Source organism: Megachile rotundata, chromosome 4 (assembly GCF_050947335.1).
Source record: "Megachile rotundata isolate GNS110a chromosome 4, iyMegRotu1, whole genome shotgun sequence".
Taxonomy (NCBI): Eukaryota; Metazoa; Arthropoda; class Insecta; order Hymenoptera; family Megachilidae; genus Megachile; species Megachile rotundata.
The window spans coordinates 7459452-7485402 of NC_134986.1; the positions used below are offsets into that span (position 1 = coordinate 7459452).

At 30.5% G+C, this 25951-nt stretch overlaps 6 protein-coding genes and 1 non-coding gene across 10 annotated transcripts in view; 3 read left to right on the plus strand and 4 right to left on the minus strand.

The window, feature by feature from the left end:
• The window catches only part of LOC100881980 (uncharacterized), a 75474-nt gene extending 61225 nt beyond the window's left edge, over positions 1-14249 (minus strand). The window contains exon 1 of the mRNA XM_012292299.2: positions 13830-14249. The gene's annotated coding sequence lies outside the window, so the exon portion shown is untranslated. The remainder of the gene's footprint in view (positions 1-13829) is intronic.
• Positions 14250-14989: 740 nt separating this feature from the next.
• LOC100882087 (zinc finger matrin-type protein 5) lies at positions 14990-16198 on the minus strand. Its single transcript, XM_003706268.3, has 3 exons — positions 15908-16198; positions 15671-15808; positions 14990-15598 (listed from the first exon to the last, which is right to left on the minus strand). The coding sequence occupies exons 1-3, from the start codon at positions 16032-16034 to the stop codon at positions 15360-15362; spliced, it is 504 nt and encodes a 167-aa protein (XP_003706316.1). The 5' UTR covers positions 16035-16198; the 3' UTR covers positions 14990-15359.
• A 91-nt stretch (positions 16199-16289) lies between these two features.
• Positions 16290-16362, plus strand: TRNAV-UAC (transfer RNA valine (anticodon UAC)). The gene has a single exon. It is a non-coding gene; the product is annotated as a tRNA-Val (tRNA).
• A 642-nt stretch (positions 16363-17004) lies between these two features.
• Positions 17005-19132, minus strand: Rad9 (cell cycle checkpoint control protein Rad9). Its single transcript, XM_003706282.3, has 6 exons — positions 18760-19132; positions 18474-18676; positions 18246-18410; positions 18015-18171; positions 17764-17935; positions 17005-17704 (listed from the first exon to the last, which is right to left on the minus strand). Exons 1-6 carry the CDS (start codon positions 18791-18793, stop codon positions 17026-17028), a joined length of 1410 nt encoding a protein of 469 aa, XP_003706330.2. The 5' UTR covers positions 18794-19132; the 3' UTR covers positions 17005-17025.
• Positions 19133-19153: 21 nt separating this feature from the next.
• Vps29 (vacuolar protein sorting 29) lies at positions 19154-20534 on the plus strand. The gene is made up of 4 exons (XM_012292301.2): positions 19154-19297; positions 19541-19732; positions 19807-20042; positions 20199-20534. Exons 1-4 carry the CDS (start codon positions 19295-19297, stop codon positions 20314-20316), a joined length of 549 nt encoding a protein of 182 aa, XP_012147691.1. The 5' UTR covers positions 19154-19294; the 3' UTR covers positions 20317-20534.
• A 1389-nt stretch (positions 20535-21923) lies between these two features.
• Ufd1-like (ubiquitin fusion-degradation 1-like) lies at positions 21924-25877 on the minus strand. 4 transcript variants are annotated; one of them, XR_013037907.1, is made up of 6 exons: positions 25675-25869; positions 25491-25605; positions 25267-25421; positions 24615-25163; positions 24428-24550; positions 21924-22559 (listed from the first exon to the last, which is right to left on the minus strand). XR_013037907.1 is itself a non-coding variant. In XM_003706269.3 (5 exons), exons 1-5 carry the CDS (start codon positions 25719-25721, stop codon positions 24482-24484), a joined length of 891 nt encoding a protein of 296 aa, XP_003706317.1. In that variant the 5' UTR covers positions 25722-25877; the 3' UTR covers positions 24382-24481. The 4 variants fall into 4 exon arrangements, 3 of the variants coding, with proteins under 3 accessions (XP_003706317.1, XP_076386883.1, XP_076386884.1); XM_003706269.3 differs by lacking the exon at positions 21924-22559 and having other exon boundaries at positions 24382-24550; positions 25719-25877; XM_076530768.1 differs by lacking the exon at positions 21924-22559 and having other exon boundaries at positions 24382-24550.
• CBP (sarcoplasmic calcium-binding protein) lies at positions 21984-24481 on the plus strand. The gene is made up of 6 exons (XM_003706251.3): positions 21984-22121; positions 22738-22854; positions 23304-23471; positions 23550-23690; positions 23775-23855; positions 23932-24481. Exons 1-6 carry the CDS (start codon positions 21984-21986, stop codon positions 24076-24078), a joined length of 792 nt encoding a protein of 263 aa, XP_003706299.1. The 3' UTR covers positions 24079-24481.
• Positions 25878-25951: the final 74 nt, after the last annotated feature.

Below are 25951 nucleotides of genomic sequence, written 5' to 3' on the forward strand. Positions count from 1 at the left end.
ATTTTTGCCGTATCGAATTCTTGCTTAAATAACATTCAGAAGTTTTTTCGAGGGAACGAGTTTAACCTTTCGTGAAGAAAATGAGACATTGTTCGTGATACAACGACGGTTCGTTACTGCTGCGAGATTTCGGTGTTCGAAGAAGCTTTTGGGAATTTTGGGAATTGGAAAATTTGTGGTATTTTTGTATTTTTACGTTTTTAACGGTTGAAGTTCGTAGGGTTTTAACAATGTAAATTAGTAAATTTGATAATTTAATATTTATGAATTTTTAAATTTTCATATTCGTAAACTTGTAAGTTCCTACATTAGAAAATCTGATTTGATAATTTAATAATTTAGAAATTTGAAAATATACCAATTTGAAACTCACTGATTTACAAATTTAAAACGTGAAAAATTTGGAGATTTGAGACTCGCCAATTTGAAAATAAAAAATATGAAAATCCCAATAAATAAGTCTTGAAAATAGAAGAATATATAAAATGGAAAATTTTTAAATAAAAATATGGAAAAGAATTCGATCTACTTTATTTCGAAGAAAGAAAAATACCAGTAAAAAGTGTAGATTATAGATTTCACTAGCAACTGAATTAACGTTCTATTAAACATTTAATCAGGGCCGAATTGATTCATCAACGTGCATGAAACGCAATTTTCCTAGAATCGAAGATGAACAGCTGACGCTTATCAACGCCCCATTATTAAAACCAATGCTGTTGATGTGAATACTCGTATTTTATCTGTGATTGCTTAGAGAATAGAAATCGAAAGTTCACTTCGACTTTCGATTAACTGAGAATAAGCACAGTGTTCGCTAAAAAAAATGCTTCTCCGAAAAAAAATTTCCTCTGTAAATTGAGAAACATTTTAATAAAAATATCATGTATGTATTTTGAATTCGTCAAAATAAAGAATAAATGAATATACAGTAAATATTCGATATAAGTAAACACCGGCTCTGAGTGTTCACATGTATCATACTTTCGCATATATCGGAATATATTTCACCGTCTATTTATTTTTCTTTTTTTCTAATTTCGAATAACGCAAGCATCGCACGCTGATAGCTTTATTAATGTGCTTCAGCCTTTACTTTTCGTTGCACACCCTTGGTATCAAGCCTTGTGCAACAGGTGGTTGCTCATCGATTTATCACCTGTTAACTTGCAACTGAAACGCGATATTTCATTTTCCACATTAATTTATCAGTGTCATCAGGTCTCCTTCCCTTAAACCAGCATTTTCCACAGGGGAAGGAAACCTTTCAAGCCTTAATACTGTACACTTGTTGAGTGCAATGTGAGTTCACTTTGATTAACAAGAGCCTCTGCTTCGTTGACTTATATGAAGCTTTGAATAATGATGAAGTTCTTGCCATTTACGATTATGGTATAACTGTGTTTAATGTGGAACGTACAGGGTGGTTCACGTAACTGTATTAGACTGTAACTTCATTACTTGTACCACTACAGGAAAATATCCTTAACGGAGAAAGGTGAATGAAGGAAGAATATCAAAGAGATTTTAGTGAAGTTAGGCTTTAAAGTTTCAAAAGACTAACACTATTTCTACAGTGTGATAACTTATAGTGATAAAAACAAAAATAAATTGATTTCGATATCAATTTTATTTTAACAAAAAACTTTTAGGTTATGTAGCCATAACCTAGATCAAGGAAGAATCTAATCTAAATATAATCTAGAACTAAGAAAGAGCTTAACTTAAATCCACATCTAACTAAAATATAATTTAGACGTAACCTATAACTTCCCACCATTAGGTACAAACTTTATAGAACAATCGCCCTGCTTAAGATATACAGCATATTTTACGAGAACTTTTAACATTTTGGCGCAAAACGTACTATTGTAACATACAATTGTAAACGCACGATTATATCTACTTATAATCTGTTTCATCCATCAACTGCAAGTAGATGAATATTAACAAATGTTTCATTTTACAATTGCAGTTTGAGTATGTTGATACTGAATATATTAATGATATATTATATGAAGTACAGTCAGTGTAAAAAGTATTCGTACAGTAATTAATTTCAACAAAAATGTTGTGAAACGTCATTTATTAACAAAATTTGAACAAATAAAAAATACGTACACATTCTTACATAGAATATATAGACATCTAAGAATATGTATGTATTTTTTATTTGTTAAAATTTTGTTAATAAATGACGTTTCACAACATTTTTGTAGAAATTAATTACTGTACGAATACTTTTTACACTGACTGTATATTAAAGTAATTGAATATCTACATTCCCACATGTTTAAGTACCCAAATTCCTTGATATCCAAATACCTAGATGTCTCAATATGCAAATACCTACATGCTTAAATATTCAAAAACCTAAATGTCTCAATATGCAAATACTTACATGCTTAAATATTCAAAAACCTAGATGTCTCAATATGTAAATACCCACATGCTTAAATATCCAAAAACTTTAACGTCTCAATATGCAAATACCTACATGCCTAAGTATCCAAAAATCTAAACGTCTCAATATGCAAATACCTACATGCCTAAATATCCAAAAAGCTAGATGTCTCAATATGCAAATACCCACATGCTTAAATATCCAAAAACCTAGATGTCTCAATATGCAAATACCTACATGCCTAAATATCCAAATACCTAGATGTCTCAATATGCAAATACCCACATGCTTAAATATCCAAAAACCTAAACGTCTCAATATGCCAATACCTACATGCCTAAATATCCAAAAAGCTAGATGTCTCAATATGCAAATACCTATATGCTTAAATATCCAAATACCTAGATGTTTCAATATGCAAATACTTACATGCTTAAATATTCAAAAACCTAGATGTTTCAATATGCAAATACTTACATGCTTAAATATCCAAAAACCTAAACGTCACAATATGCAAATACCTACATGCCTAAATATCCAAAAAGCTAGATGTCTCAATATGCAAATACCTACATGCTTAAATATCCAAAAAGCTAGATGTCTCAATATGCAAATACCCACATGCTTAAATATCCAAAAACCTAGATGTCTCAATATGCAAATACCTACATGCCTAAGTATCCGAAAACCTAAACGTCTCAATATGCAAATACCTACATGCCTAAATATCCAAAAACCTAAACGTCTCAATATGCAAATACCTACATGCCTAAATATCCAAAAACCTAGATATCTCAATATGCAAATACCTACATGCCTAAGTATCCAAAAACCTAGATATCTCAATATGCAAATACCCACATGCCTAAATATCCAAAAACCTAGATATCTCAATATGCAAATACCTAGATGTCCAAATATCTAAAGTACCCTACGATCCCCCCATCTCCTGTCTCCTCTCAACCCTTTGCTGCCATAATAGCTTAAAAACACGGGGCTTCAACCGCAAAGGGTTGACTAGTTACAAGGGCTGTCTGCACCCGACTACAGGTATCCCAATTAACATATATACACCGTGTGAGTATGTCTGTATGTGTGAGAGTTTAATGTGTGTGTACAGTTTCGTCAGTAGCACGGTTGCGACGCTAAGCGTAAACGAACACCTCGTGTCTAGTGAATTCCCGGGGAAAATCTTACCCACGGGACCGTTACTTTAAAACGGTAACGTAGGATGTATCGTGTATCTGAAAGCAGATATAAATGGATTAACTGACTCATACTGAGTCATAGCACTGATTTTCGGAGTATTTACGAGCTTCCGCGCAGTGAGAACGCGTGTAAGGTTCACTTGTCCTGTTTCCGTTACGAATAAGAAACAATTTTCTTATCTGCTTCATGCTCGAAGGAAATGTCCGGGACAGGTACAAGATTTCCTGAAATAAACTCTCAACGGGGATGTTGAAACTTGGGTAGATTTTCAAGAGATGGTTAAGGTTTTCCACCCCTTGGTAGGGGTTGCAAATTGTGGGATAGTACTCTGTTTTTCGAGTGTTATTGCAAAATTTAGTGCAATATTTTTCAAGTTTAAGAGACTGAAAATTGTCTAATTTTATATTTTTTAAAATACACAACACAATAAATACTAAATTAATTTTTGTAGTTTTCAATTTTAGATCCTTAGGTTACAAATTTTTAGATCCACAGTTGGTATATTTAAAAATTTCTAGATCTTCAGTTGTGAAATTTTAAAATTTAGAAAATCCCGCATTTTCAACCCCTAAATCTGAAATTCCTAAATTCTTAAATTTTCAAATTTTCAACTCTCAAATCCCCGAACTCTCTATCTTCAAAACTTCTAAATTTCCAAATTACCAATCTCTCCAATTTCTAAATTCCTCGATTCCAATAACCCCTAATTACCAAATCACCATAGTTCAAAATGACAAAATTCTCAAATTTCCAACTTCCAAATCCCCAAACTCTATATCTCCCAAATTTCTAAATGTCCAAATTACCAATCTCTCCAATTTCTAAGTTCCTCAACTTCAGTATCCCCTAATTACCAAATCACCATAGTTCAAAATGACAAAATTCTCAAATTTCCAACTCTCAAATCCTCAAACTTCTAAATTTCTAAATTACCAAATTCTCCAATTTCTAAATTCCTTAATTTCAGTATCCCCTACTTCCCAAATCACCAAAATTCAAAATATCCAACTTTCCAATTTTCCAATATTCAAAATTTCCAAATATCCAAACCTCCAACTCTCAAACTCTTAAACGAACCACCACCGATAAGCAAAAGCCAGTGTTTTAAAAATGCCATTTGCAGCCTTTTCCCTTTCCATTATTGAATTCATAAAAGGGTCCCTTGACACCTGGTGTTTCCTACCTGACTGCATTCTCTGAAGACCTCTAAACGTTCACTCAAGGCTACTCGAGTTCCTCACTGCCAGAATGTTGCACAACTCTGAATTATTCATTCGAGAGGCTATGTTAAAAGATAACACTTTCATTGTTCCTACTGTCACCCCTGTATATTGAAATAACTTCGACTCTGATCAACATAAATCGACTATAATATGCCTATTACACTGTACAAGTAGCCATTTATCGGTTTTTATCGCGTTTATAAACGATGCGGTGTTATCGACCCAGACAATAAATCTTTAGAGATTTCTTTGGCTTCTATAAGAAATTTTATATTTACCATAATTCACATATAAGGTTTATTCCGTTTGACTTAAGATTACTAGATTTAGTTTAAGATGAGTTTTATGAGATTTCTTTTGTTTAAAATGAATTTAAAATTCAATTTAGAGGTATTTAATTTTATTCTATTTAGTTTAAAATAATTGTTATATTTACTTTATTTAATTTACAACAAATTTTATTTAATTTATAACAACTGTTAGATTTATTTTAATATTTTTATATAAATCTTGTGAGATTTCTTTTGTCTAAAAAGAATTTAAAATTTAATCTAGAGGTTCTTAATTTTATTCCATTTAATTTAAAAAAATTGTTAAAATTGTTTTAAGATAAATCTTATGAAGCTTCCGTTGTGTGAAATGAATTTTAAATTCAATTTATATGTACTTATATTTATTCGATTTAATTTAGAATGACTTTCAAAAGTATTTTCAAATAGATTATAACAAATCACTTTTGTCAAAAATAAATTTCGAATTGAATTTACATTTTCTCAGATTCATTGAATTTAATTTGAACAATTGTTACAATTGCTTTAAAATAAATCATACTAGACATCTTTTGTTTAAAATGAATTTTAAATTCAATTCATATGTACTTACATTAATTCAATTTAATTTAAAACAACATTCAGATTCATTTCAAAATAAATCTCAAAAATGTATCTTATAAATAAATCGTTCATAAAATGAATTTTAAGAAATTTGAACACAGTCATCGAACAAGAGGAAACAATGATGAATTTTTGAGGAAATTCATTAAGATCGGTTATGAAAGCACATTCCAATGAAGCGATAGCTTAATTAAGTGGGTATACATTACGCTCTCTGATGAACCATATTTCAAGCATTCCATAGTATTCGAACTCATTAGAAAGCGGCTGATTCACGCCGAGATATTTTTGTTTCTTGTACTTCTCCTTAATCGACAATCTTGTTTCCTGCTATTTGAGCGATTATCGAAACTCTTACTTATTCCAAGGACGATGATTCCTTGCCAGGTAACACTCCTAGCGTTTTATCCTCTGATTACCTGCGTAGTAACTGCTTCTTTTTGCTGGTAAATACTCGTTTCATTTTGTTCGCTTCCTTTTTTCATTTCTACGTTCAATGATATACGCTGCTTTTTACATGTAACTCTAAGTGTTTCTCAGAATTTTTAATATTAGATAATATTACTCGCGGAGAGAGAATTGTAATTGAAAGTTCTTGATGTTGATAGTGTATTAGGTTGGCAATATATTGAAACGATCTACACGTTTTCTCATTTTCTATTGCGGTCAATGCCGGGGTCTATTACTATAACAATTTTATTCACTGTAATTATAGGAATATTTAAATACTTTTTAATACTAATTAATAATTAATTACTATGCAGAGTATCCATTTTATTATTCATATTTATATCATTATTCATTAATATTATTAATCTATTATGTAGATTATTGATTATATGAAAAGAAAGTGATTTGATAGGAGATCTAATGTTTGGCTATATAACACGAGGCGATGTAATATGATTAGAAATATTTCATACAAATTTCCTTGTGAAGGGATAAATTCTTAGGTCGACACATTTCATCAAATTCACTAATTTTGCACATTTTTATACGGTATATAACAATATAATGCGCGATAATATAACGCGTGGGAATATAATGCGTGGCAATATAAGGCGAGGCAACACAACGCGTGGCAATACAACGCGTGGCAATATAACACGTGGGAAAATAACGTATGGCAATACAACACGTGGAATTATAACGCGTGGCAATATAACACATGGGAATACAATGCGTGGGAATACAATACATGGCAATATAACGCGTGGGAATACAACGCGTGGTAATATGTCGCGTGGGAATACAACGCGTGGTAATACAACGCGTGGCAATATAACGCGTGGCAATATAACGCGTAGGAATACAACGCGTGGGAATACAGCGCGTGGCAATATAACGCGTAGGAATATAACACATGGGAATACAATGCGTGGGAATACAATACATAGCAATATAACGCGTGGGAATACAACGCGTGGCAATATATCCCGCGGCATTATAACGCGTGGGAATACAACGCGTGGTAATACAACGCGTGGCAATATAACGCGTGGCAATATATCGCGCGGCAATATAACGCGTGGGAATACAACGCGTGGTAATACAACGCGTGGCAATATAACGCGTGGGAATACAACGCGTGGTAATACAACGCGTGGCAATATAACGCGTAGGAATACAACGCGTGGGAATACAATGCGTGGCAATATAACGCGTAGGAATACAACGCGTGGCAATATATCGCGCGGCAATATAACGCGTGGGAATACCACGCGTGATAATACAACGCGTGATAATACAACGCGTGGCAATACAACGCGTGGCAATCCAACGTGTGGGATTATAATGCATGGCAATACAACGCGTGGCAATCTAACGCGTAGTATGTACTATAATACATGATATAACGTATGGCTATAAACCGCATGGCAATATAACCCATGAAAATCTAATGGATGAAATAGAATTAATTTCTAACCAACGTATCTAAAAACCTAAAAACCGTCATACATTTGGCACCCAAAATTCTAAACCAAACATTAATCTTTCGAAACTCTCCATTTTTAACAATATTAGTGTAGAAAATAAAAAATGTACGACATCAATTCGATTTCGTTGCTCCAATCCGTGATACCGTTCGAATTCCAGATATAAGTTGAGGCAGGCCATGATTCGCGATGAATCGCAGGGGCAAGATTCCCCAGCCACTTCTTTCTTCTTCTTATTCCAGAACTCGCAATGCCGGATCTGTTCCCCTCTTTTTCTTGACGTTTTTCAATTTTTTTTTTCTTTTTATTTGCAATACCACGACGACGACGACGACCTATCACTCTCGCCGTTTCAATGCGAGATCCAGTTTCGCTGCTCGATTCTCGCTGTTGGAACGTTTCGAGACGCCATTTACGGGGCGCAATATGCACGCATTCAAATCTCTACTACAGGGGAGTGAATTTTCTTTTGTATACACGGTGGTCCTGCATTTTCGATCTTACTCTACCACTTTTGCCGTTGCAATGCCACGAGAATTATGCACGAGGCGTTCTAGTGTGTTCTAATGTTGCAGTGCCTTTAGAAACAAGAATATGTACTTACATACATACATACACATGTGTGTAGACACATTCGTTCATTCAATAATACATACATACATACACATGTGTATGTACATACATCACAAACCTATATATGCACATATGTACACGTAACAAATATACATTCGTACATTCATTAATCATACATGTACACAGCAGCATACACATGTGTATATACACATATGTACATACATATATCATAGACCTACATGTGCATACATGTGCACCTAAAGAAATATACATTCATTCATTAATACATGCACCCAAATACAAGCACATGTATGTTCATTGTACATGTATAATTAATAATTTATATATGATTAATATAGGTAATTTGTAAATTAGCAATTAATAACTTTAAACTAACTTCAATACTGTAACTGATTTAATAATCTTTTAACTAAAAGTTAGAATTTAATCTTTTAGTGAAATTTATCAAATTAAATGTTCCTAATTATTAATTATTATTATAAATGTTCCTAATTATTATTAATTCTTACTGGAAGACTATTAATGATTAAGTTAATTATAATTAAGTCCCCAACTTTTTATTATTTCTTCAATTTCAAAAAATAAAACGAAGTCATTTAAATAATTGAATAATTAAATTTAAATTTTCATTTAATAACTTCATTATTTTATCTCTTTTAATTAGTATCAAATTCATAAAGATTCAAATTTAATAATGTTCAAATCTCATACAAATAAAAATTAGCTTCAATCTTGAATTGTAATCAAATATAATGTATATGCACATCACATCATTAACTAATGAATTGATTAATTATTAAACCCTGAGATATTAATAAGTTAAATATAATGAAACTAAATATAACTGAATTAATGATTAAATTAAAAATATGTAGTTCAAGGTATCAAGTAATAAATCACAGTTTTAATTGTGCAATAATTAACACTTCAAGATAAGCTTATAATTACATTTCTTTCAGGAAACAATTAAGATAAATATAAAACTGTATACAGACATACATATACCCTACACTGCAATACATCTATATGTACAAATTTATTTGTATATACTACATAATATTTTATATTAATATCTTACATAATATCAAATATATCATACATGTATATCATCACATATCATCGTATATATTATATTATACATGTAAAAATATTCTCATACAGAACAATCCGAAAATGTTACGTACAAAGGGCAACAAATGTGACAAATATTTAATTCGAGAAATATTAAACGCGCGATAAAACGTTTCTATGAACGGCTTATCAATCAAGCGATAACCAGATATCTAATATCGAATCGCGTAAAACAATAACGTACGAGAAGCAAGAAAGGAAGCAGACTAAATGAAATTCTTTGACGAAGAATCGCGAGACGATCGTGCAAAAACGATGAGCACAATTTGCAACGAGACGAGAGGGTAGAGAAATCGCGTGACGTAATAAAGGCAATAGAACTAAATGACGTTAAATTGCTGGGTAGCTCGTTTTTACCAGCACGAACGAACCAACAAAACGTTCGGACGAATTTAACCCACCAAACTTCGACTCGTACGAAAACACGTTTTATCAATCTGCTGGAACGATCGCCCGCGCTTATTATTGTCCTTGTGAAGATTATTTCTCGATTAGATACTATACGCAGCCCGTGAAGGGGAATTACGGCACCGACGTCATACGAGAAATTAGTTTTCATTTAGAATCGTTTCGTCGGAACAGTGAGTTGAATGTAGCTAGAATCGAGTTTCTCGGAAGTTAGATTGATCGATTTCGTAGGAAAATATTTATAGTGCGTATTAATTATTACTGACATTAATGTTGTATTATTCAACAGCTTCAGTGACCTACTGTGATAAAATATGCAATACTTTTATATGATTGACGTGTATTGACATTATGTAAGTACTATAAATATTGATCTTGGATTTTGACAGTTTTAATCTAAAAATTTTTTAATCTAAAAATTTCAAGTCTCAAATTCAGAAATACTAAAATTTTAGACCCTCATATATTCAAAAATTTCATCCTGAAATACAATATTATGAGTTCATTGAAAAACATCCAATTATGAAACGAAATTTACACAACTGTCAAAACTGTAATTTTGTAGGTTATCCGTATACGAGCGACGCTTTAATTTTCACAAGTATCGATCGACTACATTAAATATTTATTAACTGGTCTAATTGCAAATATTCGTATTAATTACAAAAATAAATAATAACAAAGAATTGCATATTTATTACTTTAAAAATTATTTTTATAAATAAAAACTTTCAACTTGCTTCATCATTGCAACGGGTGAAATGCTCGCAGGGTACCAAGTGTGAATACTCAACGTTAACCAGTAACAGTAAAAGTTCTAGAGAAGAAAAATCGGTGTATGCAGGAGACGTAGGATCGAAAAGCGAGCGGGTCCTGTGCGCTCGCATTGTTCGAAAGAGGGCAGCGCAGCTGCTCGAAAATAGACAAGTCCATTGTGAACGCACGGAGGCCAACAATGGCCGAGAGTTGTAAGTACGTACACGCGTGAAATCGATCGGGAAACTGACTCACAGGGACGATCCTGTTCCGACTACATACACGAGCACGTACGTACGTATACGACGTACAAACGAACGCACGATTATTCCCTATATCGACAAGGTCACGACCTCCAGCAAGAATCGTGACACGACTACACGTAAGTCAACCGATGTATATGGCCAGGTCGTTGCCATCCACTTCGTCACACCACATTTAACCTTTTTGCAACAAACGTGGGCTACTATGGAAACCAGATCGATGATGCAATATCCACGATACATGGTTTACGTTCGATACACTTTCTCCGTATCGTTCAAGTTCAAGTAAACTTCTACTCCGTGTTTATATTCGATGAGAAAACACTCTAATAACGCCACTCTTGTTGCGTTATTAACGTGAGGTTTACGAACGCTTGATGTGCGGTTAGTTTTGGATTAAAAATAAGGTACAACGATAAATATTTAATGAATGAAATGTAAAGTAGTTTATACAATTTTTCTACGTTCGATAAAAGCATTGTAATAATCTCTGTAATTTAAAATAAACTAAGATGCGTCATTTTGACGTCTTCTATATATTCTAGTGTTAAAGTGCTTTCTTGTAGGACATAATCAATGCTTATTTGGTCAAAATATTTCTTTTTTATTCTCTCGTAAAGTAACCTGTCATTCACTCTTGTAATACGGTTAAATATCAGGCGTCGCTGCTATTTGAATTTCGCGCTTTTTTAAAAGAATGTAATTTTGTTATTAAGATAATAAATATATACGGTAATTTAACGTTGAAATATTATTAAAAAATGAATTTTTAAATCATAATTTTTTAAAAATAGTTTACGTTTATAAAAATCTATATGAACTAATATTATTAAAACTAAACTAACTAAAGTCGATTTCTTAATGTAAGGTTACGCCTGTGGAAATTTCTCGACTAAATTAGTACGGTTTTTCTTTTTTGTTTCTGGTACTTTGTTGATAATCCTACTCTAGATTTATTATACTGGTGAACAAAGTTGTCATTAAAAATATTAATAAGTGAATAACACCCTCTAAAATATTATGAAATGTAATAAAATTTCAATCCTGTTTTTTAACACAGTGTTGAGATACACAAGAAATATTTTGAGAGATGAATTTTAAGCACCATCTTAAAGTGGAATGTATATAATCTTCTCAGTAGAGATTGGGTACAAAATTCATTTAACGGTGGGGACAAAAAGTAATAATTTCGTGAAATTATAGCGTGTGCTTTCCTGAAATAAGGAAAAATTCGTGGCCGAGGTTCCTTAATGTTACTTGCAGTAGTTAGTTGAGTATACTAAATTATGGGTTCCTAGATATTTATAAAATACTTTAGTATGATTATCATCTATCTTATTACTAACACAAATAAATTACTAAAAAAAATGAAAAATTTACAAATTTACAAATTGAAAAATTTGGGAATTTAAAAAATTAAAAAATGTGAAATTGTAAAAATTGTAAAAATAAATTTTGTAATATGAGAATTTTAAATTCGAAAATTGTAAAATTTGAAAATTGAAAAATTTGGATATTTAAAAATTATAAAATATAAAATTTTGAAATTTAATTACATGAAGTTACGAAAAATCGAATCAGATTATTTAAATTAAAAAATTTGTTACCTTACTATCAATTTTTATAATTAAATTAACAATTAAATTAATATTAATGTCTCGAAAGTTGTATACCCTGCATATAAATAAAAAAAATTTAAATCTTGAAGAAGTTAACATGCTGTAATTTGTCATCTATCAATATGAATCAGGTGTCGCATGCACGATAATTTCACGTATTATCGAAGAGTATCATCGCGAATATCGATCGACACATAAATATAGATTTTTAAGATCCCTTGCATAGTCATCATAAAATCAGTATTTTGTACTCCAATTACCGTGATGACAATACTTCAAATTTGATCTGTCCATAATCACGGTAATATCATAATCGAAAAGTGTTATGTATTAAAATTGTGTGTCTGGATAATAATACAGTACATGGCTGTTGAATAATTCTGTCAATTATGTGCATACTGGATCACATTGTTTACCCACCAAATTTCTTTAATTTCTAGAACTTTCAAATTTGTAATCCGTAAAATTATAATTGAAAAAAATTTGCAAAATTTCTAAATTTCAATCTGTAAATTTAAAAAAATGAAAAATTTTAAATGTCTAATTGCAAAAAAATTGATTCTTGTAATTTATCAATCAAAAACTAGCGGTGGAGTCTCCTTCCCCTACGTAGCCATTTTCCATAGGGAACAGTAATCGCCACTGTGCAATAAAACTATTTGAAATGCGTACTGTACAATGCGGAATTTGTTTCGAGTAAAACCATACCATACTGTTAGGGACAATAATGTTGTTCCGGTTGCGCAAACTAATCGAAGACAATCTATTGTATTTAAATTGCCCTCCAATATCCACGACGTACAGTCACGTCGCCGCGATTCGTATTTAAATGACACTTCTGTCAAATCGAACTCACTGAAGCGAGTCAAAAATCAATTCCACAGGTGTTCAAAGAATTTACTGCGTATCATTTAGACTCACGCCTAAACTATCTCTATCTATTCTCATAATCGCAATCTATTATTACCCGCTGCAGTACATTCTCGATTATCCAAAGTGATATTACCCAGCTTCCCCTGGGTACAAAGAAAAGAGAACCTGTCTAAACTTGTTTACAATCCATAACTTCTACAACGATTATTTATAAGGACAAAACAGTACTGTTCTTTGTCACGAAAGAAAAATTATGATATTTAGTTATAATACTCCTGTGAATTGTATTACGTGTCGATATTTATGTTAATAAAAAAAGGATTGACAGCAAAAGTTAATTCGCAATAAGATGAAAAAGTTCAAAGCATTTTTACAAGGAACTTTGAAACCTGATAATCGAGAATCGACTGTATTAAGCCTTTCGTTCTTAATCAAATCACGTGACTTGTTCAACTTAGGACTCAGATTGTCACGAGATAAGATATCAGTTAAAAGGTAAAGATTATTGTAAAGACTCACCGGTACGATCGAGATGATCCGAAGCGGCGATCGAAAATCCAGTCGGCGGATCGAGGGCCGGCGTCCCGCCGTGCCGACAACACTCAGAAGTTTCAAACACTTCCGACGTCTTCTGCTTGGCACACCGGCGAAAATCCACGCGTATTACGCGATCGAATCAATCTCATAATCGCTATGCACGATGTTCGAACGTACACTGGTCAATTGTTCCTTTTTAAACGAAACGACACGGCGGCGCGCCAAACACTACGCTCGAAACGCCAAACTATCGTGGCAACGGGTGCTTCGCTACTGTGCGATGGAGTTCATTGTGTGCTTGCCTTCCCGACCGATCATTGGTGGAGGGGATGACGGGGACAGATGGCAGTCACGAACTTTACCGACTAGCACCGAGTGCGGCCGAGTCTGATTCATACCCGACCCGGGAGATGGTGTATCTGTTTAATCACGAATATTTAATTTATAACATTTTAATTATCTTAGACTTCTATTTAGCTTGATCTATTGCATTAAGTTTTGTAATAGACTTTTAACGTGATTCTTAGTGTTCAATTAATTTACAACTCTGCATACTTACGTATTCCTGATGACAATATACTATACCAATTCTTTGTTGCATTCTATTACAAATAGAAAGAAATTTGTACATTTTCTCAAATATAAATGCGTAACAAACTTGCTAATTAAACAAAATTATTGGAAATGTTTGTTATGTTTAAGATGAAATCAATTTTCTGTAATATCTTTTAAAAATGTTATAAATTTAAAATAATATAAATTCTCTTAAAAAAGATATATATTTCTTGGTATTATTTATGAAAATTAAAAATGTATTTCTTTTTCAGGATTTAGAAATCATGCAACAAATGATTTTACTATCGAATTTTTATCAACAAACAGAGAATTGAATATGTTATATCCATAGGAAATAAACTGTGTAAAGACACATAAAAGTATGAATAAAGCTTTTCAATCAGAATAAGAGTTGTCAATCACCTAACAACACAATATTTGAACAATACTGAACAATTCCTACATCTTCTTAATTACATGTATTTTATAAATAATAATTTTACAAATGTGTTGCTAAGTGAACAATAACTTTAAATATAAAGTTTACAATGGGTTAACAAGTGAATTTGAGAAAAATGAAGATACAATTCAAGCTTTGTACTATTCATTTTTTATGTATATGATAATTTGCAATTAATAATGCAATTCAATACTCAAAGAATTGATTATAACTACTTATACTAAGATTTAGTATGGTAATACATAGTCAACAGGAACACGTAGATATGTAAATTTTTTAATGAATCAAAAATCAAATATAATATTAATAACCATCCTATATTAATTAAGAAATAAATAGTTCTTAATTCCTAGTTAAATTTCAGTCTTATGTGTGAATTAGTGTAAATTTTATTTTTATTAATAAATGTATGGTCTACTATTAAAAATAACTTTAATAATAAATCTTAATGTAATTAATAATCTACTTAATGTAATTAATAGATTCATGCCTTATTTTTAACCCCATTCCTTGAAAGTTGAGGTATCTGCCAAGCTTTCTGGTGTGATAGGCCATAATGATGGTGGTAGCATAGAATAGTCATGTAATTCTAATGGTCTATACCACATTGGATAATTAATTTCCTCTGTATTATTTGAATTCATGGTATCTTGAAAATATTCTTGGATAATATCATCAGGATTTGGCCATCCATTTTCAGGTACAACATTCAACTTTGATTGATATTTAATGGCAACTGAAAATAAAATGAACAGTCAAAACAAAATATATGGTACAATAATACTTTTGCTTTTAATCATTTTATTACCAAGTCGTTGAAGCTCCCATATCATTGGAGGAGTATAATGAGAGTATCTGCATCCAAGACCAAATGCACAGTCACCAATAGTTAAATAACGCTTACATGGCGTTTTTGTGGACTCTTCTCTTAATATAACTTCTGGATCTGCAAATTATATAGCATAGTGGTTAACAGATTTGAGGTTATAAATGTAGTATATTGACATTTGTAATTGTTTCTTGTATCTTCTTATTAAATAATCACCTTTGTACATATTGTAATGGTCTGCACGATTTTTGGCATGTTGTAAACTAGAAAGATGCTTCTTCCTAGCCTCCGGATCATCTTTGAAGGATCTGTCACAATAAGCACAATAATATCTCTTCCCCATGATAAATACTCAAATATACCGAAACGAAAGCAAGATTATTCTAATTAGAATTGTATTGGATTTCCACCACTGTTTGTTAAAGCATGTAATAATTTACTAACGAGCGACTCGACAAACACACGTGTACTAGATAAACGTTAAATTCAAAACATCTAGTGCGACATCTAGAACATAATATTTGAAAGAATTAGGGTATTCAATGAAAAGAATATAATTTAGCTATAGAATAATTAATTTCAACTGAACATACAATAAGGTTCCGTGGTGTAGCGGTTATCACGTCTGCTTTACACGCAGAAGGTCGCCAGTTCGATCCCGGCCGGAACCACCAAAATTACTTTTTACATTTTTATTCTTCAATTGAACGCAATTTATCGATTTTGATAAAAAGAACATTTATTAACTTTCATAAATGTTAATCAGAAAATAGTAGTACATAAATTGTTTTTCTACATTGAAAATTTATTTGAAAAAGCAAATCATTATTTTGTACTGATTTAGAACATAAAGGTAAAACACAAAATTGTCAGTATAAATAATTATAAAATATTGTCAGTCGGTTTTGTGGTGTAAAGCAGCCGATCTTGAACTAATACAAAAGATGCAGTCAATCGGTCTCTAAAGATGCGGTTGAATGCAGTCAATCAATCTGAGGCGCGTTACGAGTTCAGTAGTGCGAGTCAGCGATCGGTGAGTCGCATGCTTTACGGTTCTTCCGATTCCCATCATGTTGATGAACGAATGATCCGAAACGTCACGGAAAATGATTATAATTTTATATTTTACATTTATGCTGTAAATATATCATTCTGGGTGCCAGGAATCGTGGATTCATTTTGCAATTTAATTCAGAAAGAAAAATGATTTTGTTTTATATGCATATATACAAATTTTTAATTATAAATTCAGATTAAACTATAATATTTATAACACGGTATAAATTCTTTATAAGAGTCAAGACACAAATGTGAAAAGTTGTAAAAAATTATATTTATTCACAACACTCATCTGAATCCTCTGCTAAAATTACATCAAATCCGGGTAAAGTTTGTGGATCAAATGTTGTTTGAAAACACTTCTGAAATATTAAACGAGCTTTTTTGTTTGGTGGAGATGGTGAATTTGGTATAGCATCTTTTAATGTATCAGAATTATTTTGCATTTGTTGTTTATCAGATTCGTCGCTAATAGACTTTCTTTTCGTTATTGAAGAAAATATAGAATTAACTAATTTTTTTCCACTTATAGATTTTTTACTTGTATCATAGCTAGATGAAGAACATATCTGAGATTCTCTATGTGCATTTTGTCTTACTGATAAACCATTTACTTCATTTTCATTATCAGTTGTAGATTTACTAACTAGTAAAGAGGGTTGTTCTTTAGAAGTATTTTGGTTTGTTTTTTTACTTTTATCCACAAAACATTGATTTGTATTGTTAAGAGCACTATTTCCTAACGTTTTATTCGATTTAGCTGTTTTATTGTCTATTCTACTTCTGGATTTATTAGTTTTTCTAGACGTTCTTTTATTTTCAACTCTTCTGTTCACAGATTTTTCTTGTTTACCATCTAATGTTGTTTCAGTTTGACTATCAGTATCAGCACTCACTGTGGATAAAACTAAATTTGCTTCAAAAGATGGATTTTTTAAAGCAAATATAACTGGTCTGAAAAATATTAGAATTGTAAATTAAAAATAATTTTAACTTGAATTGTTAGTTGTTACCTTCCTGCTCCTTCAAAATATGTGCCAATTGGTACACCCACAAGTTCTGCAAATGTTAGCAAAGATTTGAATTCCTTCATACAAAATGTAATTGATGTTTCACTATTGATATCATATCGATCAAATTCTCCTTTGCCAAGAGCAAGTTGTGTTCGTGTAGTATTGGACAGACCTGTAAATTTTTTAATTATATGTCAAGGATACTTAACCCAAATTATGACTTGTTACATCATTTAAATAATATTATTTACCTGAAGTATCATCTACATAATTCCTTAATAAAAGTTTTTGAGCTGAAACTTCAAGCGTTATTTCCATTAATTGTTGATGAAAATTGTGTAGTGCGTCTCCTAATACACGTGCCTGAGTTAACAGTTTATTCGTGGCACAATCTTTATCATATGCAGTCTACAGCATAACAAACAACAATTGTAATAAGAAATAAGAACAAAAAAGATCTAAATGAGATATACAAAACATACTTGTAATACTTCACAATCCAATATGGGTAATAAATGAGTTTTGTTAATGCTATTCTTATATTTTAAAATGAACAAAATTTCTGATGCATCTGGTTCCAATTTAATGTGACATGTTTCTATCTGTCTATCCATTGTATTTGGAGATTTAAATACTGTCATCGCACTCTGTAAAATACAAATTTTAAGTCATTTCTTACTTAATAAAGAAATATAATTGTTTTTTATTACCCTCATTGAAATCTTGCATTTCAGTGCATCACTTTCCTGTAAATCACCATACATGTAGTATGAAAAATAATCTTGGGAAAATGTAAAATCAGCGTATGCTGAATTTGCCATATTAACTGTACGAAATGATATAGCATCTTTCTGTGGTTCTATGTACATTTCATCTCCAATTCTTGCTAATGTATGTATGGCTTTGGCTAAAACTATCACACAGTCAATGTATATTAATGATCCTTTTTAAATAAAATGAGTAATCAAAAATATAACCTGAATGAAATCAACATACTTTTCACGTTTGTTCCTGGCACAACACATTTCATATTGAAATTTTATCATTACAACATTTATTATTAACTAAATGTCATGTAATATTTTAATCTTTGTTAATTAATTCATGACATTATATGAAATTCGTAACATAAATACATTAATCGATTCGATTTTTGAAAGTAATTATATATATACATACGTTCAATCATCAAATCTATTATTGTTAATAACTTAAATAAATATTTGGTGATTATGAATATAAATTACACAAAAATTATGTACGTTACAAACACATAAATTTACAGTAAGAATTTTTCAAGTCTGGTTCATATTTTAGCGCATTACAAAAACCATCGACAGTAGGTATACACTCGAACCATACTCGAAACTCGAATCTCGAAAATCGAATTCTATCTGTCAAGTTCTTTCATGTTGTTACCAGCATATTTGACATTTTAGTAATTTATACATTTCGTTTTTAACAAATGCAATAAACTAAATATATACACTTAAAAATATATACAGGATATAAAGATATTATTAAATAAATCATGGTGAGCTTGAAAAATAGACTGCTAATATTAACGATTATGTTACATGTATAAATCTTCTTGTGTTTAATTTCTAACCTTACAAAGGAGCAGTATTATTTTATAACTTTTTTTATAATATAATAGTGTTACAAATAAAATTAAACGTGAATTTTATAAGTTATAGTGTAAAATTGTGTATTTAATTTTGAAAATGTATATTATTTATTAAAACAAAATATAAAGTTTGAAATAATGTCTTTGTAGCTTGTTTTAGTATTAGGAGATTTGCACATTCCGCACAGATGTAGTAGTCTTCCAAGCAAATTTAAAAAACTATTGGTGCCTGGTCGAATACAGCATATTTTATGTACAGGCAATCTTTGTACTAAAGAATCATATGATTATTTGAAAACATTAGCTAGTGATGTGCATGTTGTTAGAGGAGACTTTGATGAGGTATGTTTCATGTGATATTATTTTATATTATAAATATAGTACAAGAAGGTTTATATTTTTGACTTGCTTTATAGAATTTAAATTATCCAGAACAAAAAGTTGTTACCGTTGGACAGTTTAGAATAGGATTATCACATGGTCATCAAGTTGTGCCTTGGGGAGATCCTGAATCATTAGCTTTAATTCAAAGGCAATTAGATGTTGATATTTTAATATCAGGTCATACACATAAATTTGAAGCATATGAGCATGAAAATAAGTTTTATATCAATCCTGGTTCTGCAACAGGAGCATATAATCCCCTTGATACGTAAGTTTTTGTACATTTCATAATGTTACTTAAATATTCTGATTCTGTGTGAATCATTTCAAATGGAATATGCTATACATGTATTAAGTATTTCTTTATTGCATATAATATATATTCATTGATAAACTACTTAAAATGAATATTTGTATTATACAGATCAGTCATTCCATCTTTTGTTCTTATGGATATCCAGAGTTCAACAGTTGTAACTTATGTATATCAACTTGTTGGTGATGAAGTAAAAGTTGAAAGAATTGAGTATAAAAAGAGTTAAAATATATATAAAGGTTTGAAAATATGATATATTTACATTAAATAATGCATAGCATCCATTTCACAGAATTCAGTATCATAATTCAATAACAATTCGTACATAACATCTATGAGATATTATGTATATTTGAATCGGCATTTAAACCAATCTTATATGGAAGTTAAAATTGTAATATATATTAATTGTAAATAAAATAAGAATATCAAGTATAAACTGTATCAATATATTGTGTAACCTATGATTACAGATCCGTAATCTGAAAAATTTTGAAATGCAAACTCGTTTGTTTAATAATTGCTACAATGTTTATGTAATTTTCTTTTAAGTAATAAAATAGTGATAAGCAAAATAATATGACTATATTAAAAATATCTAGATTTTTGCTAGGTATACATCTAAATACTAAAGTGATATTTCCAGATCTGTGATTGTGGGTTAATCATTTTTATAATTTATAAATAGTTTATTTATCACCTAATACAATAGATAGGGCTTCCAAGGGAAAGGGGAAGCCCTATCTTCTCCTGGACCAGTTGTTACATTTGGCAAATTTTTAAATTTAATTATAGTCTTTCAAATTTACAGATTTAGACATTTTTAATTTTTTGTAATTTTTTTAAGTAAAAAATTCCTATATTTGATTCCTCCAAATTGGAGATAAGTGGTGGTAAGCTCCTTCCTCTACAGTAGTTTTTGTCTGAAGGGAACTTATACTTTACCAAGTATACATGATACCTTTCATTTTTCATCCTTCACTTAGTTACCTATATATATATTATATATTTTTTAAAGCGAGAAATTCACACCATGCGTCTTGTCACGTACACGTATTTGCGTACGTTCGAATGACGTTCAACGTGACCTATTTTCCGTGGTGCATCGAAATTTCTTTTTAAGCGTATTTGAATCTGATTATTTTTACTACCAACTAATCGTTACGTTTTTCTCATGGTGTTTGTTCGTAACACAAACTGATTGGACCTCAAATTGTCTCCTATCGTACAGATGCTGATAAATTCGGGCATAGGCGTAACAAATAAATAAAATTTAACTTTCTCTTTTAACTTCCGTGTATAAAATCAATTTTACTGTTTTGCTAGCATAAAATTTTCGGGATTTTAATATTTATTTTTGTAATTTAGTTTGTATATATTTTTATCTTAACATTAATGAATTTTTGGTGCATGTACCGAAGAGATAAAACATGTGGAACGCAATTTGTGAACGTACGTATATGCGTATATACAAATATATATGCGTATATATTTAAATATTAAATTATATGAATGATGTTTTACTGTTGCTCTGTAAAATGCGTGGTTGTATTTTTATCGATATACACGCTTATGGTTTTGTTCTATCTATGGGAGAGGAACGTGTATGGGAGCGCGTATACTGAGTAAAAGCATCAACAAGAGGATTAGTGAGGGCATTCTCGCGCATGCGCACTAAGCAAAAGAGGGGGAATTCTATAGGCGACCCATTATAAGGGGCCCAATCTACAGTACAGTTTTAGTATTGATGTGTACTTAAGCTTAAACGTTACGAAGTGAACCTCAAGTTATCTTGTTCGAATTCATTGTGTACTTTCTTCATTTTCATTATAATTTCATTACGAAATAAGATATATTTTGATTTCATAAAAATAATACATATTTCAAGTAAAAATGGCAACATTATTACAAAGGAGTCTACGACTTGCATTTTCAAATAAATTACTTGAGAAAAGTGTTATTTCAGCTTTACGTTTCGAAGTAGCACCGGAGATGAGAAGTATTGTGCAATCATCAAATCTTAGATTTAAGGTAATTCTCTATTACGCTTTCTAAAATATAAATAATAACATGTAAACACTTTGTTACCTGGAGCATATTGAAAAGTATATAAACAATTGCACATTTGATAGTTTTATGTCATGATATTTTAAACAATGTTTCTTAAAATATTTATTTTATCATTTAAGATTAACATTATTTATTTATACTTTAAAATCATCGTTTTTGAGTGTAAAATAAATAACTATTATTTCGTGCTAATACGTGTTACAAATGGTGGCCGTAATAGATTTTAGACTTTCATTTTACGACCCGCCGCTACCTGCTGGGTTATTTGTTTCATAAACCTCCGTTTCGACACTTTATACATCAATTCACAGTTTTTCTTATTCAATGGCGGATTTGTATACATTATATGCAGGCGACCGAGACGGTTGCTGTAGGCCCTATAAAACATGGATTCCTGTACTGAAATATAAATTAATTATATAATGCATTTAAATTAATATCTAATGAAAAATAATAATTTTTTGTTCCTACATTTGACATGAAATATAATCGGTGAAGGTTTAAAAAATTTTGGCTTTTTATGAATTCGAAAAAAAATGTGTACTAAAATTAAAAATTACATATAATTTATTTGTAGTACCAGGAAATCGTTCGATGTGTGCACAATAACAGGAACGTACATCAGACGGGAGTTTCTGCATTTGTAAATGAAGAACATGAAAGCGATAGCGAATCAGACAACGAACAAGAAAAAGTAAGTCATATATTTTTATATAAATACTATCATTTTTATCATATTTTGAAGTTGTATAGTTAGTGTAATTACTTATGAAATTAATATATACTATAATTATATGACATATAGTTTTTTAATTATATCCATATTTAGTATATCCATATTTTACGTATTCATTCAAATAACATATGAATAGTATTTTTGAATTCATAAACGTATAAATACGCATGCGCGATTACGCATACTATGTACGCATGCGTGCTATAATCCGTTTTGAATTATGAACGATTACTTATTTAAATATATTATTTTTTACTGTATTCCAATTTGTATTTAATCACTGTGTGACTCTTTTCATGAACAAATTATTATTTGTAATTCATTGTTTACATTTATTTCTTCATAATTAACTTTATATAATTTAATTTTTAAAATCGATAATAAAAAAAATAATTTTGTTTGGTTAGGGTCAATCTCATTTTTGGAGAAGAAAAATGAGGACTTTACATAGTCATTTAGATGTTAATAAAGACGGTGTCATTAGTTATGATGATTTTATGCTCCTTGGAGAACGATTTTGTGATTTAGGGCATTTATCTCCAGAAGCTAAAGTTGAATTTAAAAAATTATTAAATGTAAGTATTAAAAAATAAGTATAAATTATTTAAACAATCTTTAAAGTATATATTTTATATATATATTTTTCCATATAGGAAATGTGGGAAGAACAGTGGGGAGAAATTAGTCCATACAATCTTGTATGTGTTGAAAAGTATTTAGAAGAAATGCAACATGTTCTCAATGACTCATCATTAAAAAAGAAGTGCCATCACTTCTTGCCCTTTTTATTCAAAGTAAATATCCGTGAAAAATGTTCTATATACACTAATTCCCATTATGAAGTTTTGTTTAAAAAAATATTAAATATATAATTGCAGGCAGTTGACAAAGATCAAAGCGGTGAAATTTCTGTGGAGGAATTCCAATTATTTTTCCAATGCTTAGGTCTTACACATGATGTAAGTAAAATTACTATGCCTGTTGTGAAACAAAACTTAAATAAACTAATGAACTAAATAAAAATATGTATTGCAGGACGCAATTATTTCCTTCAGTCATATTGATACTAATGATGATGGAAAAATCAATTTCGAAGAATTTATAACGCTAGGTCGTGAATTTTTGATTACAGAAGATCCAACAAAACCTAGTAAATATTTCTGGGGTCCATTAGTTGATTAAACTTCTCATTGAAATCATGTAATTTGTGATACTAAGCCACTGTACATTAATCATATCTGCATTAGTATATAAGTTTTGAATATTAATTATAAGACAAATGCTTTATAGGCTAAAGCATTAAAGTAAGTTTTATACAAACTTAGGTAAATTAAAATCGGTAATGTATGTATTTTTAGTTTATTCTACATTTAAGTGAAGAAGACTTTGAAATACATATATATATATATATATATATACAACAGACAAATTTAAAACAAACAAAAAAAAATAAGTATTTTAATGGTTAAGGAACTTTTATAAGACTTTTGTTAAAAAGTACAACAATTTAATAACAAATACAAATACTCACTTTTACAAATATGTATGTAATAATAAGAAAATAAATAGACTGTTAGTAATTCAATCATTTTCTTGATTTCCTAAGAGAAAAACCTTCACCAGTGAATGCTTTAAATTCATCTGGATCTTTTACCTACAAAAATATATTTATGTATAATTCCAATGCCATATGAATACAGTTCTAAATTATATTTTACCTCTTTATTATTGGTAGGTTTCATATTACGTAAAAATATAAGAGTGCCTATTTTGTAATCATAATCTGGTATTCCTCTAACATATGTTGGTTTGTTTGCAGAAGGTTCTGCTTGAGCAGAATCTTTTCGTTTTTTACCATCTAATCTGTTTCCTTGCCCTTTAAATGGCACAAAACCAGCTGGTGCTGGCATTAAATCTGCAGGATCCATTACATTTTCATCTTTCTTAACTTCTTCCTCTGGCTCTACGTATCCTACTGGTGGAGCAAATTCTACATTCATATCACATTCTATGATGCTAACAGCTGGACCTGGCTTTGTTTCCAAAACACACATTTCATAAATTCTTTGATTATATTTTATAGCAATAATGTCCCCTGTTGTAAGACAAGCAAAACTTCTTAACCCATTTTCTAAAACAGCTTTAGGATTTGTTATATCTAGAAAATCTTCAGATTGTGGTTGAAATCTTGAGAATGTTGCAACTGGTAAAGAAACACTTTCGACGTTTATCAATTCTTCTTCTTGTAACAAAAGATTACGCATCATCTGTAATTATAAGCAAATGTATATTGAATTATACCAGAAAATATGATTGATATTATATAATAGTTAATAGAATAATAATAAAATAGTTGTAATTTTTATTTACCCAATAAGGTAAATAAACTTTTCCTTCATCTGCAACAAATTCCAAGACTCCGCAATGAGTAACTCTATTGGTTTTTTTATTAGTTAATTTAAATAGCATGGGATAATTGATATTCAACCTTGTAAGTTGTTCTAAAGCTGAAGGTGGCATGATTACTAAAAAATAATTAAGATGTTACAATCTTTTCTTTATTTGCTAGACAAAAGATTTATGAATACGTATACTTTTTCCACCGCGTTCTACATCTTGTCGGTATGTACCCGGCAACATTGACACGGAGAAGCATTTGTACTGAGTATTGAAAGGTCGTGGAACCTCCAGGAATACGTTAAATCCAAACTGAAAGCGGAAAGTTATTTTGATGAACACAACTTAACCTCAATGTAATATAAAACCCGACGAACAGACATATCTCTTCGTTATTTTTCGCTTCATCCGGAGGATCTTTTTACCATGTTTACGTAATTCAGCACCTCTTCAAAGATTTACAGATAATGGAACTCTGAAAACATACAAATTTAGATTCAAGTATAACTTTTTCGCCCGTGAAAACACGGACAAAGCAACTGACTTCTAAACAATGTACAGTTCCTGTCATGAGAAGTATACTTCATAAATGACAGATCATGCTTGAACACATTGCGAAAGTTTTGTTCATTCTGCGCATGTTTATGACTTTCATGAT

Coding starts and splice junctions, on each gene's coding strand:
- LOC100882087 (XM_003706268.3), bottom strand. CDS start 16,034: ATGGGGAAGAGATATTATTGTGCTTATTGTGACAGATCCTTCAAAGAT. Junction 15,809..15,907: donor CCATTACAATATGTACAAAG/GTGATTATTTAA, acceptor TATAATTTGCAG/ATCCAGAAGTTATATTAAGA. Junction 15,599..15,670: donor ATGGGAGCTTCAACGACTTG/GTAATAAAATGA, acceptor TTTTATTTTCAG/TTGCCATTAAATATCAATCA.
- Rad9 (XM_003706282.3), bottom strand. CDS start 18,793: ATGAAATGTGTTGTGCCAGGAACAAACGTGAAAA. Junction 18,411..18,473: donor AATGCAAGATTTCAATGAGG/GTAATAAAAAAC, acceptor TGTATTTTACAG/AGTGCGATGACAGTATTTAA. Junction 18,172..18,245: donor TGGATTGTGAAGTATTACAA/GTATGTTTTGTA, acceptor GTTATGCTGTAG/ACTGCATATGATAAAGATTG.
- Vps29 (XM_012292301.2), top strand. Junction 19,733..19,806: donor TTAGAGGAGACTTTGATGAG/GTATGTTTCATG, acceptor CTTGCTTTATAG/AATTTAAATTATCCAGAACA. Junction 20,043..20,198: donor GCATATAATCCCCTTGATAC/GTAAGTTTTTGT, acceptor TGTATTATACAG/ATCAGTCATTCCATCTTTTG.
- CBP (XM_003706251.3), top strand. CDS start 21,984: ATGGCAACATTATTACAAAGGAGTCTACGACTTGCATTTTCAAATAAA. Junction 22,122..22,737: donor CATCAAATCTTAGATTTAAG/GTAATTCTCTAT, acceptor ATTTATTTGTAG/TACCAGGAAATCGTTCGATG. Junction 23,472..23,549: donor AATTTAAAAAATTATTAAAT/GTAAGTATTAAA, acceptor TTTTCCATATAG/GAAATGTGGGAAGAACAGTG.
- Ufd1-like (XM_076530768.1), bottom strand. CDS start 25,701: ATGAAGCGAAAAATAACGAAGAGATAT. Junction 25,164..25,266: donor AAGTTTATTTACCTTATTGG/GTAAATAAAAAT, acceptor TTATAATTACAG/ATGATGCGTAATCTTTTGTT. Junction 24,551..24,614: donor AACCTACCAATAATAAAGAG/GTAAAATATAAT, acceptor ATATTTTTGTAG/GTAAAAGATCCAGATGAATT.